The 12,354-nt window shown below is 53.7% G+C and overlaps 3 protein-coding genes across 7 annotated transcripts; 2 read left to right on the top strand and 1 right to left on the bottom strand.

Moving 5' to 3' along the window:
- Positions 1 to 68: 68 nt before the first annotated feature.
- On the top strand, positions 69 to 4,438 carry LOC110202099 (uncharacterized). Of its 3 annotated transcripts, none has more exons than XM_020978114.2 (5): positions 69 to 147; positions 1,912 to 2,171; positions 2,582 to 2,696; positions 3,154 to 3,296; positions 3,550 to 4,438. In XM_020978114.2, the coding sequence occupies exons 2-5, from the start codon at positions 1,913 to 1,915 to the stop codon at positions 3,957 to 3,959; spliced, it is 927 nt and encodes a 308-aa protein (XP_020833773.1). In that variant the 5' UTR covers positions 69 to 147; position 1,912; the 3' UTR covers positions 3,960 to 4,438. The 3 variants fall into 3 exon arrangements, with proteins under 3 accessions (XP_020833773.1, XP_020833772.1, XP_078010343.1); XM_020978113.2 differs by lacking the exon at positions 69 to 147 and adding an exon at positions 256 to 946; XM_078154217.1 differs by lacking the exon at positions 69 to 147 and having other exon boundaries at positions 1,883 to 2,171.
- Positions 4,439 to 4,449: 11 nt separating this feature from the next.
- PRR36 (proline rich 36) lies at positions 4,450 to 6,848 on the top strand (the record flags this gene model as incomplete). The annotated part of the gene is made up of 1 exon (XM_020978112.2): positions 4,450 to 6,848. A coding segment is annotated over one exon (1,563 nt), but the record flags the coding sequence as incomplete, so codon positions are not given.
- On the bottom strand, positions 6,847 to 12,318 carry LOC110202100 (uncharacterized). Of its 3 annotated transcripts, none has more exons than XM_020978116.2 (6): positions 11,569 to 12,318; positions 8,737 to 8,802; positions 8,294 to 8,425; positions 8,015 to 8,163; positions 7,704 to 7,869; positions 6,847 to 7,183 (listed from the first exon to the last, which is right to left on the bottom strand). In XM_020978116.2, the coding sequence occupies exons 2-6, from the start codon at positions 8,792 to 8,794 to the stop codon at positions 6,984 to 6,986; spliced, it is 705 nt and encodes a 234-aa protein (XP_020833775.1). In that variant the 5' UTR covers positions 8,795 to 8,802; positions 11,569 to 12,318; the 3' UTR covers positions 6,847 to 6,983. The 3 variants fall into 3 exon arrangements, with proteins under 3 accessions (XP_020833775.1, XP_020833776.1, XP_020833777.1); XM_020978117.2 differs by having other exon boundaries at positions 9,381 to 12,318; XM_020978118.2 differs by lacking the exon at positions 8,294 to 8,425.
- Positions 12,319 to 12,354: the final 36 nt, after the last annotated feature.

Genomic DNA, 12,354 nt, shown 5'->3' on the forward strand with positions numbered 1-12,354 from the left:
GACACAGATCAGAGAGTCCAAATGTGAAGGGATACTCAGCATGATGATTGGTTTGCCCACAAGAAAATAGACCAATGGAGTACTAGTCCCACCCCCAACCTGTCCAAAGCCCAGCCTGTCAGTTTCCTAGAGGACTGGAGAGGCCAGGTAGGTTGAAAAGGGGGAAAGGGGTAGAAAGGGGCTGGGGGTAGGGGTGGGCTTGGGGGTGATGGTGGTAGTGTAAGGGGTTGATGAGGGCAGGTGGGTGGAATCTAATGGGAGTAGGCCATTTGAGGGGCACCGGAAATTCTCCTTCCTCCCACTCCCCATATGCTCCTTCTGGACTCCTGGAGGCAGTTGCCATGGGAACACTCCCTTTTAAAAAAAAAGATCCCCCAGAGATTCGTCCTCCCCTCAGTCTTTGCTCCAGCGTCTCTCCTACTGTCCCTCTCCTCTCTCCTCTTTCATCCCGTCTGCCTTCGGTTTCCAGACTGTGTCTCTTTGGTTTTCTGCGTTTTCTCCCTGTGTTTCGGTCTGCCTCTCTGTCAGCTCTATCTTCCCCCACTCTGTTTCTTCCCACTCCTCTCTCCTTCACCATTCATCCCTCTTTCCTTCTGTCGCCTCCTCTCGCCTGCATCTTTTAATTATTTTTCTCATCCTCCCCCCATCTCGTTTTCCCTTGTCGTGGCTCTCCGCCCCCTTCTCCATCTCCTCCTCCGTCTCGTCCACGTTAACCCGGGGCCACTGGCCCTACCCCCTCCTGCGTCGTCCCCTCTCTAGCCGGCCAAGGCTGGGGCAGGGGGCGGGGTGGGGCGGGGCTCGTCTGTCGTCTCCTCGCCCCCAGCCCCCTCCCCTTCCTTGGCCTCCTCCCTCTTCTCCCCCTTCCCCTCGGTTCGGTGCCGAGGCCCTACTGCCCGGTCAGGCCCTCCCACGGGGACCCAGGTGTTCGAGCTGCTGGAGGCTGAAGGTGACTGAGCAATGGGCTTGGGGGGCGCGAAGCGAGCGGAGCAGGTGGAGGGGGAGGGGTTGAGAGGCGGGGACCTCGGCGGTTGCGCCGGGCTCTTTGTCTCCATTAACTCCTTCAAGGCAGCCCCTCTTCATCCCCTCCTTCCGCCAGCAGGTGTCTGGAATCAAGGTGTGGGGGGGTGGGGGGAACGCTAGACAACCCCCCCCCCAGGGAGCACATCCCTACTCAGTTGCCCCCGCTCGAGCGAGAGACGTGACCAGAGCGGCTCCCCCTTCCCTAAGCTTTCCATCTGCTTGAAATGAGGCATGGGTTTCTGATCCTTTGCCCCTTCCTCAGGCCTAGTTGGAACCTTGGTTTCCTCTGGTCTTCTTGGGAGTTGCATGTGTCGAGGCTGAACATTTAGACAGGAATAGCACCTGTACTGGGGAGAGGAAACTCTCTGTTCTATCCCTCAGCTATTGGGGGTGGCAGGGATCTCTGGAGTTTGTGTGTGGGATCAGGGGAAGGATGACTGGGTCTCTCAAATGCTGGCCGGCAGAGGATAGGATGCCTGGGTCCTGGGTGGTGGCGTCAGCACTATCCTAGCACTTCAAGGGGAGGGCTGGGTGGTGCTAATCTCTCTCTAAGCTGTGTATGGGAGGGTGGAGGGGGAGGGGTCCCCATCTGCCATTTAATTCCCTCAGAACCTGCTGGGTGCCAAGGGGCTGGTTGCTACAGGATGTACACAGGAGAGCTGGGAACGCCTATGGTGTCCAGCTGGTGGGGGAGGCAGGTATCTGGCTCCCTCCTCCAGATGAAAAGGATACAAAAGAAGTATGAGGAGCATGGGGACTGAGACTGAGAAACTAGACAGTTGGGTGCTGGAAAAGGCAGAAGAGGCTGGGGTGGGGGAAGGTGCTGGTATGTCTGGGTGCTGCAAGAGAGGTTGGGATGCAGGTGTCACCCTCTGTCTTTGTCTGTTGCAGTATGAACATTGGAGCAAAAGCCAAAGCCGGGGGCAGCCGACCCCTGGCTCCCCGCCTGCCCAGCTCCTCAGTACCAGGGCCTCTTGGGACTCCTAAAAGATCAGGAACAGTGCCCCTACGAGCCACTGCTGAACCCCGAACTGTGGTGAAGAGGTCTCCAGGGGAACAGGCAGGAAGAGCAACCGCTGTCCCCAAGGTGACCACAGCCCTATCTGGGCCCCCCAGAACCAGCAAGACAGGCTACAATGTTCCTAGCACAGGTACAGAGGCCCCAGGTCTTGCCTCTTGACCCCCAGCTCCAATTCCTGACACTGTTTCTGGGACCTTAAATCTGCCCCTTTTTGGTCCTCCTGTCTGACAATGACTTTGAACTCTACCCCTTGACCCTGCTGCTACTTGAGTCCCTACCCCTTCTAGTCCTTCATTTCTTGTGTCCAAATGTCAGAGAGAGTAAAGGGAGGGGAATTTGGGGGAAGCAGATTGGCTTCCTCAAGCCTTCTGAGGTACCCTCCAGGGCTCATAATGCAGGGCTTCTGGCCTTAGAGGAAGGCCTTCCCTTGTCCACTCCCTGTCCCCCCCCCAACCCCATCCTCTTCCAAAGGTGTGTTTAAGGTATTATGGGAGGACAGAGGAAGTCAGCATTGAACTAACCTGGAGCTTCTCCCTGTAGTGTCCAGGCAGCCTTTGGTGAGGAAAGCGGAACCAGCCCCAGGTGCTGGCCAAGCTTCCAGGAATGACCCTTCTCCAAGAATGTCTCCCCTTCAGACTGGTCCCTCCACAAGCAGGTATGACCCATTTCCAGATATGGACCCACTCTAGGCATGACTGAGGCATAACACTTATCCAGGTATGACCCTTCCCTAGATAGGACCACTCCAGAGCTGGACCCTCCCCAGGCACAGCCCGTCCTTAGGTATTTCCCCTTCCCAGGCTATTCCCTTCTCCGGATATGGCACACTCCCTTCACATATGGTCCATGTCCCAAACTGGTCCCTCCTTAAGGCCCCTCCTCACATATGCTGTCTCCCCAGGCTGGTCCCTTTCAGGTTCATAGTCCCTCCCTAGGTATGGCTTCTCTCAGGGGTGAGTGTGTCACAGGAAACAAATTTATTTTACAACCTTAGATACAAATGTATACAAACCATCAGCTTTTGTTCCAGGGAAGGGGGTCAGCCCTAAATGATCCTGGGGGACCCAAGCAAAATTTCTTTGTCTGACCCAGGCTTTCTTCTCCTATCTAAGGCCAGGGTCTCAGGGCTCCAAAGTGTGCACCCTAGCCAAGCAAGTCCGCTCTGCCCCAGCAGAGTCTGCAGCCAAGGCTAAAACAGCACTAGCTTCTACCCCCACAGGACGGAGCAATGTGGCCCCAGCAGAGGCCAGGAGAGGTAGGAGAGTCAGGGGGATAGTGATGGCATGGGCCTCAGGCCAAGAGGGTGGTGGCCTGTTAGCAGTGAGGAGTACCCAGGGAAGGGGTCTATGGGGAAAGGGCACCAGGGAAGGAACCGGCTCACCCCCCCCCCCATTTCAATTTGGAAAGGAGCCAAAAACCACCACCAGGTGCAGGCAAAGGGGGAAGGTCTCTTAGGGTCGTCCAAAATGACCCTCCCAGAGGCCTTTCCTCTGTCTGGTCTCTTCCAGATACTGCTCGACCAGCTCAGGGAGCCCAAGCCTCAAGGGCTGGGCTCCCTGGGTCACGTCTGCCTGGAGCCTCAGGACCTGAACCAGGGTCTCCGCGGGCTCCCCCCAAATCCAAGGCCAGGCCCTCTCCCCTGCCCAAAGCCACAGCCCCTAGAAGAACCCCCAAGAGCCCTGGGGACCCTGTCTCCAGCCCAGCCTCTATGGCCAGGAGGAAGTCCAGGGAAGGTTCTGTCGGGGTTCAGTCCCGCCTTCCTGGACCCACCCGTCGCCAGGACCGAGCCTCTACTGCCTCACTGGCCCAGCCCTCTCTTCAGGCCCCGCCCTCGACCGGCTCAGTAATGCGGTCCACGGGTCCTTCCCTTCCCTCTATACCTCCACCTAATAGAAAAGATAAGCAGGCCCACCCATAGCCACGCCCCCTAAACAAGCCCTTCCCCCTTCCTTGCCCACACCTCCTCCAGAAGCCAATTCTTCTCTGTCCACATCTCCCCAGCAGCCCCTATTCTCTCCCTTAGCCACACCTTCTCAACAAACCACGCCCCCTTCATTGACCACACCCTCTCCACAAATCAAATCCTCTCTGTCCACATCTCCCCAGGAGGCTCCACCCTCTCCCTTAGCCACAACTCCTAAACAAGCCCCTCCCCCTCCCTTGCCCACACCCCCTCCAGAAGTGAATCCCTCTCTATCCACATCTCCCCAGCAGGCTCCACCCTCTCCCTTAACCACACCCTCTAAACAAGCCCCTCCCCCTTCCTTGCCCACATTCCCTCTAGAAGCCAATCCTTCTCTGTTCACATCTCCCCAGCAGGCTCCACCCTCTCCCTTAGCCATACCTCCTAAACAATCCCCTCCCCCTTCCTTGCCCACACCCCCTCCAGAAGTCAATCCCTCTGTCCATCTCCCCAGCAGGCTCCACCCTCTCCCTTAGCCACACCTCCTAAACAAGCCCCTCCCCCTTCCTTGCCCACACCTCCTCCAGAAGCCAATCCTTCACTGTTCATATCTCCCCAGCAGGCTCCACCCTCTCCCTTAGCCACACCTCCCAAACAAGGCCCTCCCCCTTCCTTGCCCACACCCCCTCCAGAAGCCAATTCTTCTCTGTCCACATCTCCCCAGCAGGCTCCATCCTCTCCCTTAACCACACCCCCTCCAGAAGTCAATTTCTCTCTGTTCATATCTCCCCAGCAGGCTCCACCTTCTCCTTTAGCCACCAGTCATCTCCAGACCCATCCTTCTCCCTCAGCCACATCACTTCCTCAGGCTCCTCCCTCTCTGACCACAGCCCCTCAACGGGCTCCACCTTCTCCTCCCTTAGCCACACCCTTCCTCCAGGCCCCATCCCCTCCAGCCACACCTCATCCCGAGGCCCCTCCCTCTCCTGTGGCCACACCTATCCAGGGTATTCTCATTCCTTCAACCACTTCCACTCCTCAGGACCCGCCCTCTCCTTTAGCCACACCCTCTGAACAAAGGGCTGACTCTCTCCTGGCCACACCCCTTATGCAGGCCCTGCCCTCTCCCCCTCAGGCCACACCTCTTCAGAAGGGCTTTCTCTTACCCTCATCCCCTTCACAGGAGCCACCCTTGTCCTTAGCCACGCCTCCTCACCAGGCTCCTCCCCTTTCTCAAAGGCTCTCCATTTTGGCCACACCTCTTATACAGGCCCCGCCCATTCCCTCTGACCCACCCTCTCACTTGTTCCCTCCCTCTCCTCCCTTGGCCACACCTCCTCTTCAGTTCTCTCTTTTTCCTTTGGCCTCACCCCCTCCTCAAGCTTCTCCATTTCCTCCAGCTTCACCCCCTCTGCAGGCCCTTCCCTCTTCCCTAGGAGCACACTCTCAACAAGCCCCATCCTTTCGCTTGGTCCCGCCTTCCCCACCCCTGGCCAAACCCCCTCTTCAGTCCCCTCCCTTTCATCTGGCCATGCCTTCTCAGGCGTCATCTTTGGATACATGCCCTGTGCAGCCCCCTCCTCCCTCTCCATTAGCCACGCCTCTTCCTCAGGCTCCTCCCCCGCCCCTGGACACATCTCTTGTGCCACCTTCTCTCTCTCCCTTGGCCACAGCCCCTGTGCTGGCCCAGCCCCACTTGCAGAGTGCGCCTCCTGGGGAGCTGCCCCTTCCCGAGTCTGTCTTGTCCTTGGGAGCCTTGGGTGGGGAGCTGTCCAGAAGCCCATCCAGTACTCTGAGTGGCCCAGACCTTGCTGGACACAGCAGCAGTGCCACAAGTACTCCAGAGGAGCTGCGAGCCTATGACAGTGGCCCTGAGATAGGAGCCCCAGCTTCGCCCCCACCTGATCCTGACCTCGAACTTGCTGCCTGCCATCCTGCTGTTTGGAGCCGGCCAGGAGTCCCCACCCAGAGCCCCTGTACCACCTCCCCTCGACTTGCCCACGGGGTCCAGGTAAGCCCAGCCAGGGGGCAGAGGGGAAAGGCCTGGAGGAAGAGGGCAGCTCTTTGAAGAGGGGATGTCTCAACCCTGTCCTTCCTTCCCATAGGTGAGCCTCTGCCCTGGTCCCCTATGGCTGGGCCCCCTGATGGCCTGTCCACAATCTATGAGGCAGAGGCCCCTGAAACAGCATTTGGACCCCCGAGCAGGGAGGTACAGGATCAGGAAGAAGAAGATGATCAGACAGTGGAGAAGATGCCTCCAGCCCCTCATGGTCCCAAGCCAGCTCGAGTGGGTGAGCTGCAGCTGGGAGCATTGCAGGCCAGTGTAGTACAGCAGTTGCTGAGCAGGACACTGCTGCTGGCTGCAGAGGGACCAGGGGGAGCCAGACAGGGACCTGGGAGTGGCCGCCCAGCTCTGAGTGATGCTGAGCTGGGCCGCTGGGCAGAACTGCTCTCCCCTTTGGATGAGTCCCGGGCTAGCATCACATCTGTCACTAGCTTCTCCCCAGATGATGTTGCCTCACCACAGGGAGACTGGACTGTAGTGGAGGTGGAGACCTTCCACTGAGATGCCTTTGTCCCATCCCATCCGAAGGACTGGTGTGCCCTCTGAACTAAAGGCCCCAGCCTGTCTAATACTGGCATTTTACCTGCTTTCCCATCTGCAGTTCCATAGTAAGGGGAACTGGGCAGAGGGAAAAGCCCTGTTGATGTTCTAGCTTCCTAACATGCTTCTGAGTCCTGGAAGGGTCTTAGCCTGACAAACTCATTGTCAATCCCATGCACTGTATGTATTTGTGGATTGTCCTTGCTGGTTTGCTCCTGTGGCCCTTAGAGTCTGTGTGTGGTGTGTCTGTGTGTTTTCTAAGGCCTTTTTAGTTTGTAATAAATAAAGATGAGACAGTGGAGCTGTAGCTGCTGTGTTTGGGGGGGATTGGGCTGTCTGGAACCTGGATCTGCGGTTCCTTACACAGGTTGTATCAAAGCCCTCTCATTTCTGCTGATGGTGATGGTGTGGTTGAACAGGTGGGGAACAAGGCTTTAGGGACAGGTTTCTCCTTTCTCCCTGGGGCCCAGGGAGGTATTAGGTGACTCTTTGAGGCAGGAGGATTCCTGTGAGGGTGGACACTTTGTCCTCCGAGACAGGGGGCAGCTCACCCCATGCTGCCGACGATGAGTGAGCAGGTTGGAGCTCTGGCTGAAAGATTTTCCACACACTCCGCAGTGATGGGGCTTCTCTCCTGTGGAAAGGTGGAGGGGAATTTGGTGGAAGTGGGGAGGGGCTGGGCAAGGAGCATATGTAGGGGAATAGGTATGGGGCTGGACAGGAGAGGAACTATGGAGGTAGGGTGGGTAAACCCGTTATCAGAACTGGGGAGTTATAGGAATACATTGAGGGGGAGATGGGAAATCTAGTGGGGAGTAAAGATGGTAGAATTCGGGTGGTTAGTGGGTAGGGAAAATGAGGGCAGGGGAGGGTAATGGAGGGGCTTGAGGAACTATGAGAATGAATACGAGGACCGGTAAGGGTGAAATACGTCTGGGGAGAGATGAGGCTGACAATGGATTGGGCTGTTTTCCTACTTCCCTCCTTGAGTGGGAGATCTGTTGCCGGCTAGGAGGGGATGGAGGGGAGGGGCAGTCCTTCTGCCATTTCCTGCTGAGACCACGCGGTGGCCTTTCCAGCAGCTTGGAAGCTTGCTCCCCTACCCTATCCCCCTCTACCCAGCCCATTTCATCTTCATCTTTCCCGGCCCGCACCGGTGTGGGTGAACGTGTGCTTCTTCATGTCGGATTTCTGGTGGAAGCGCTTGGCGCAGAAGGGGCAGGGGTGGGGCCGCGTGCCCGAATGGATGAGCAGGTGTGTGGACAGAGTGGAGGAGCGCCGGAAACTCTTCCCGCACACTCCGCAGGGGAACAGTCTCTCCTGAGGGCAGGACGGATCGGTGGAAGAAGGGACAAGGCTAGGGTTCCTCGACATCATCCCGCCCCACCTTAGAGGCAGAAAGATGAGGCTGGGGCTGGCGCTGGAGTATGTTCTGTCCCTCCGCCCCCCTGTTCTCCTGGGTTACCTTGAACTGGTGAGGGGGCTGTGCTGTGGGTGGTAACAGCAGTAGCTGTGGCTGCAGACGTGGGGAAGCAACTCCTGTCTCAGGCTGAGGCTGGAGCTGGGGCTGGGGGCAGTGACCATCCCAGGAGAGGCTGGCCAGACCCTGGAGCCCTGGGGTTAGGTCAAATGAATCCAGTCAGTATGAGACCCCAAGGACCCAATTGTCTGGTAACCTCTCACAATCTAGCCTAAGCCCACAGCCTTCTGGCTTCCACCTTCTTAGACCCAGGGGAGCTCTTACCAACGAGGTCACCCTCGGTTAGGACAGGGGACCTCAGGGAGGAGCTGGCTTCAGGGTCTGGGGATGAGGGCCTCTCAGCCCATGTGCCTCCAAGGCTCCCCACAGACAGGACTGGATCCCCTGGAGTAAAGCCTATACAAGAAGAACCCATCACTCCTTAAGTACTGTGGGAAAACCCAGGCAGTGTAGCTCTTGACTCTGCTGCTCCTTGCCCACCCTCCATCTAAGATATCCTGGTTCCTAACTCAACACCCCCCCCATACCCACCCCCATCCAAGGCCCTTAAATTCCAGTTTTAATTTGGCCAGTTATCCTGTCCTCATTCTCTGCTCCTCAGCCCTTCTCTCCCTCTAGAACTTGGGCAGCCAAATACCTAGCTCTTCCATGAGAGCCCTGCAGAATTCTGGGGCTAGGGATCTTCAGAAAGGACAGGCCGTACTTACCAATCAACTTTTTCCTTCCAGAGGACCTCTTGCTTCTTACTAGGAAGGATCGAGGCATCTCAGGGGCTACCCACCAGAGGTGGGAGGTAGAAGAAAGCAGACTAGGATCCAGACATCTTTTCCCCTCAATTTGAAGACTCAGGTGTCTAGCCCCATAACCCCCCTCAACTCTTCCCACTTTGGAGATGCTAGTTTAGATTAGCCTGGATTCTTCCGCAGCTATCAGACTCAGATGTGCCTTGGAGGATGGGGACTGAGGACAGCCGAGTATCAGGATGCCTAGGGCCATTCCATCATCTTCCCTCTCCCCCAACATCATCCTGGCACCAGCTCACTCTGGGACTCTAAAAAGCTTTATATCAGGGGCTTGTCATATCTTCCCACTGCTTCCCCCATGCTCTGCAAACACACACACACACACACACACACACACACACACCTAATCCCCACCTATTAGCTATGGGAACACACACTAATTGAGTTCCCATTGCAAATTACAGATTTCCTTCCCAGAAGGAATGAGGATCTAGGTGTCCCTGTCCTCAGACCTGAGCGGGAGTGCCAAGGCAGCCCTACCCTAATATGCCCCCGCCCAACACATACACCTCTGCCCCCTGTTCTTGGGCCTCAGGGGATATACTTACCTTAAGCCCCCATAAAGAGAAAGTAGAACAGAAAGCTCAGCACACAGATCTCCACATCTCCACAGATCTCCACATCTCCACATCCACATGCTTTGCCCCCTTACCAGCCAAGCCTCATAGCTAGCCTAATCTTACCTACACATCGAAGTCTAGCTCCAGTCTCACCTCCACAAAGTCTGTGCTGACCATTCCAACCCAAAGAGTGTTCTCACTCTTCTAAGTCACCAAGATCAGACCTCCCAGAATCTCAGAGCTGGAAGAGATCTGAGAGGCCATTTAGTCCAACCTGTACATGAGCATAAATCTACTCTGCAACTACCCTTACCAGTGGTTATCCAGACCTCTAACAGGGAGCAATCCATTCCTCTTGGATAGCTCTAGGAAGGTCTTAACCTCTAGTGTGAATTGGCCTCTTTGCAGCTTCTCCTCTAGTTCTGCCCTCTGATGCAAAGCCTAACATCTCCAGTATTTGTCTCTGCCCTTGGCTATCACAAACTCTAGGATACTACAGTCATTTCCCCTTGTGCTTTCTGTAGTCCCATCTCAATAATTCTCCTTGAAGATTAAGATTTGAGCACGGGCTTCTTAAGGTACAAACTGGCGCACCCCCCCCCCCATGTTTCTTTTTGGACAAGACGTGATCATCCATGGATGGATTCCTGTCCTGAATCCCATCTTCTTAAGTCTCAATGACACCTATGAGGTTGTACCTGTTTGTGTTAAAATCTCAGTCACTGTCTCTTGCTCAGATTGTGCAGTTGATATGGAGTTAACTGAATATAGACCTCATCCTTGATCTTTTCTCCTTACCGAAAGTACTATTCTTTGTTCTGTGGTGGTGGGGAAACCCTCTGGATTTAGAGCCTAGAGAACCTAGGTTTAAATCCTTTTTCTACTTCTGTGTGACTTTGAGCACATCACTTCACCTCTTAGGGTCCCAATTTCTTCATCAGTTAAATGAGGGCATTGAATGAGATGGCCCTTAGTATTGCTTCCAGGTCTAAAGCTCCTGATCACGTCCTCCACATTATATTTTTTTTTATGGTTTACATGTAGGCATTTTCTTCCTTCCTGTCACATTCCGGTTTTAAAGCTTTGTTGATCAGGCTACTGAGTCCCTCATCATAGATGTTTTCCCCAGGTCTGTGAGATGCCTTGACCACAAGCCCATCTTTCTTCTATCTTAAGTGTTGGAAGGCTTCCCATACACTAAGTGAGCCTTCATGGAGGACTTGCAGAAAGGCATGGATAAGAATCACACAAGATAAGACAGTGTGGAGGGTTGTGATCTCAGTGGAGAAAGTATCTACACTGATGGGATCACAGATCCACTGAAGTATATACTGAAGTATCCATGATCCAGAAAACCAAATACTCAGTGTTGAACTTGGAAAGACCTGGATTTGAAGTCTGACTCGACATTTATTACCTATGTGACTTTGGCAAGTCATTTCACCTGAGCCTCAGTTTCTATCTACAAAATGGGGATAACACCAATAGTCCTTATTTCACAAGGCTAGGAGATTTAAGTGATAATGTGTGTGTGTGTGTGTGTTGTGTGTATACACACACATATATATACATACATATATATATACACACACATATATATATACACAACATACATATGTAATATTTTGTACATTTTAAAGTTCTACATGAATATCAATTGTTCTTTCTTTTCCAAAATCCAAACCCTCCACTAGCAGGAGATGAATTGCCCATACCCCTAAACCCTTGTTTCCTGTCCAGGACACCACATTTATTAGGGATGCTTATCTTTCAGGTTTCATCTGAGGGGCTTGTTCATTCCCATACAAACTAGAAGTGGGTTCTCATCTCATCTCTGATCTGGACTACTGCATCAGTCTTCTAAAGCAGTCTCCTTCTAGTCTCTCCCCTCTGTATTTCATTTGCTAGATTTATCTTCTTAAAGTCTAGCTCTATTCATATCATTCCCCATCCCTAGAGGACCACCATGAAGTCCTACATAATGTCTTGAATTTGCTTTTCTAGCCTTATCTCCCATTGCTCCCAATGACTAGTCACATTTATCACTCCACTTCCACCCCATCACCCAAGATAACACACACTCTTAACTTCTCTGGCTTTGGTTTTGTAATTTTCTTCTCACTTTGCCAATTAACTAAAATTCTACCTATCTTTCAGAGCTCAGTTTAAGTCTTACCTCCTCCTGGAATCCCTCCTATCCATTCCACCCTCGGTGGTCTCAACTCCTACAAACTTCCTCTGGTTCTTATTTTTCCAATGTCTTCCACTCAGTTAAATTGTCCAGAAGCTACTTAAGGACAGGAGTGAACCCTTATTCTTCTGTATTCCCCTAGTACATCATGTCTGGTGACTTTAATGACACCTCCTCATACATAAGCACACTCCTTACCCCACCCACACATCCGTCTTCATACCCACACAACACAGTAATATATACAAACACGTCATTCACAAACCTCATCTCCCTATCACACACACACCCCTCCACAGCCCCAGTCACCACTGACTTCAATCTCGGTGCCTAAGGGATCTCATCTCACCAAACCATCTGCTCACTCTTGCCAATCTCATCCCTTCCCCCTTTTAAGTCAGGACTTAAAGCCACATTGAAAACTCCACAGCAATCAAGCAAGCCCTGGGAACCCAAGGGTTTGTGATGACATGAGAAAAGGCTTTTCTTAGTTTGTGTGCCACCTCTCCTGATCTAAGTTCTCAGGCTCTGTTCTCTTTTTTTTTCCCTGCTGGCATTCAAAAACCCCTACCTCCACAGCCATACTCTGTCCTGAAAGAGAATTTATTCCCTAGTACTTCAGGGCAATGAAAGCAGTTCTCAGTCTCTCTTGCTCCCTTCCTGCTGCCTGCTATTACATGAGGAAGGGAAAGAACCCTAAGCTACTTTCATTTAAGCCATGAAGCTCAGGCCTCCCTGGTCAGTCTTCATCTCACTTTGCTTAGGTCAGGG

The sequence above is a fragment of the Phascolarctos cinereus genome, unplaced genomic scaffold (genome assembly GCF_003287225.1).
Source record: "Phascolarctos cinereus isolate Bilbo 61053 unplaced genomic scaffold, phaCin_HiC Scaffold_4;HRSCAF=312, whole genome shotgun sequence".
Classification (NCBI taxonomy): Eukaryota; Metazoa; Chordata; class Mammalia; order Diprotodontia; family Phascolarctidae; genus Phascolarctos; species Phascolarctos cinereus.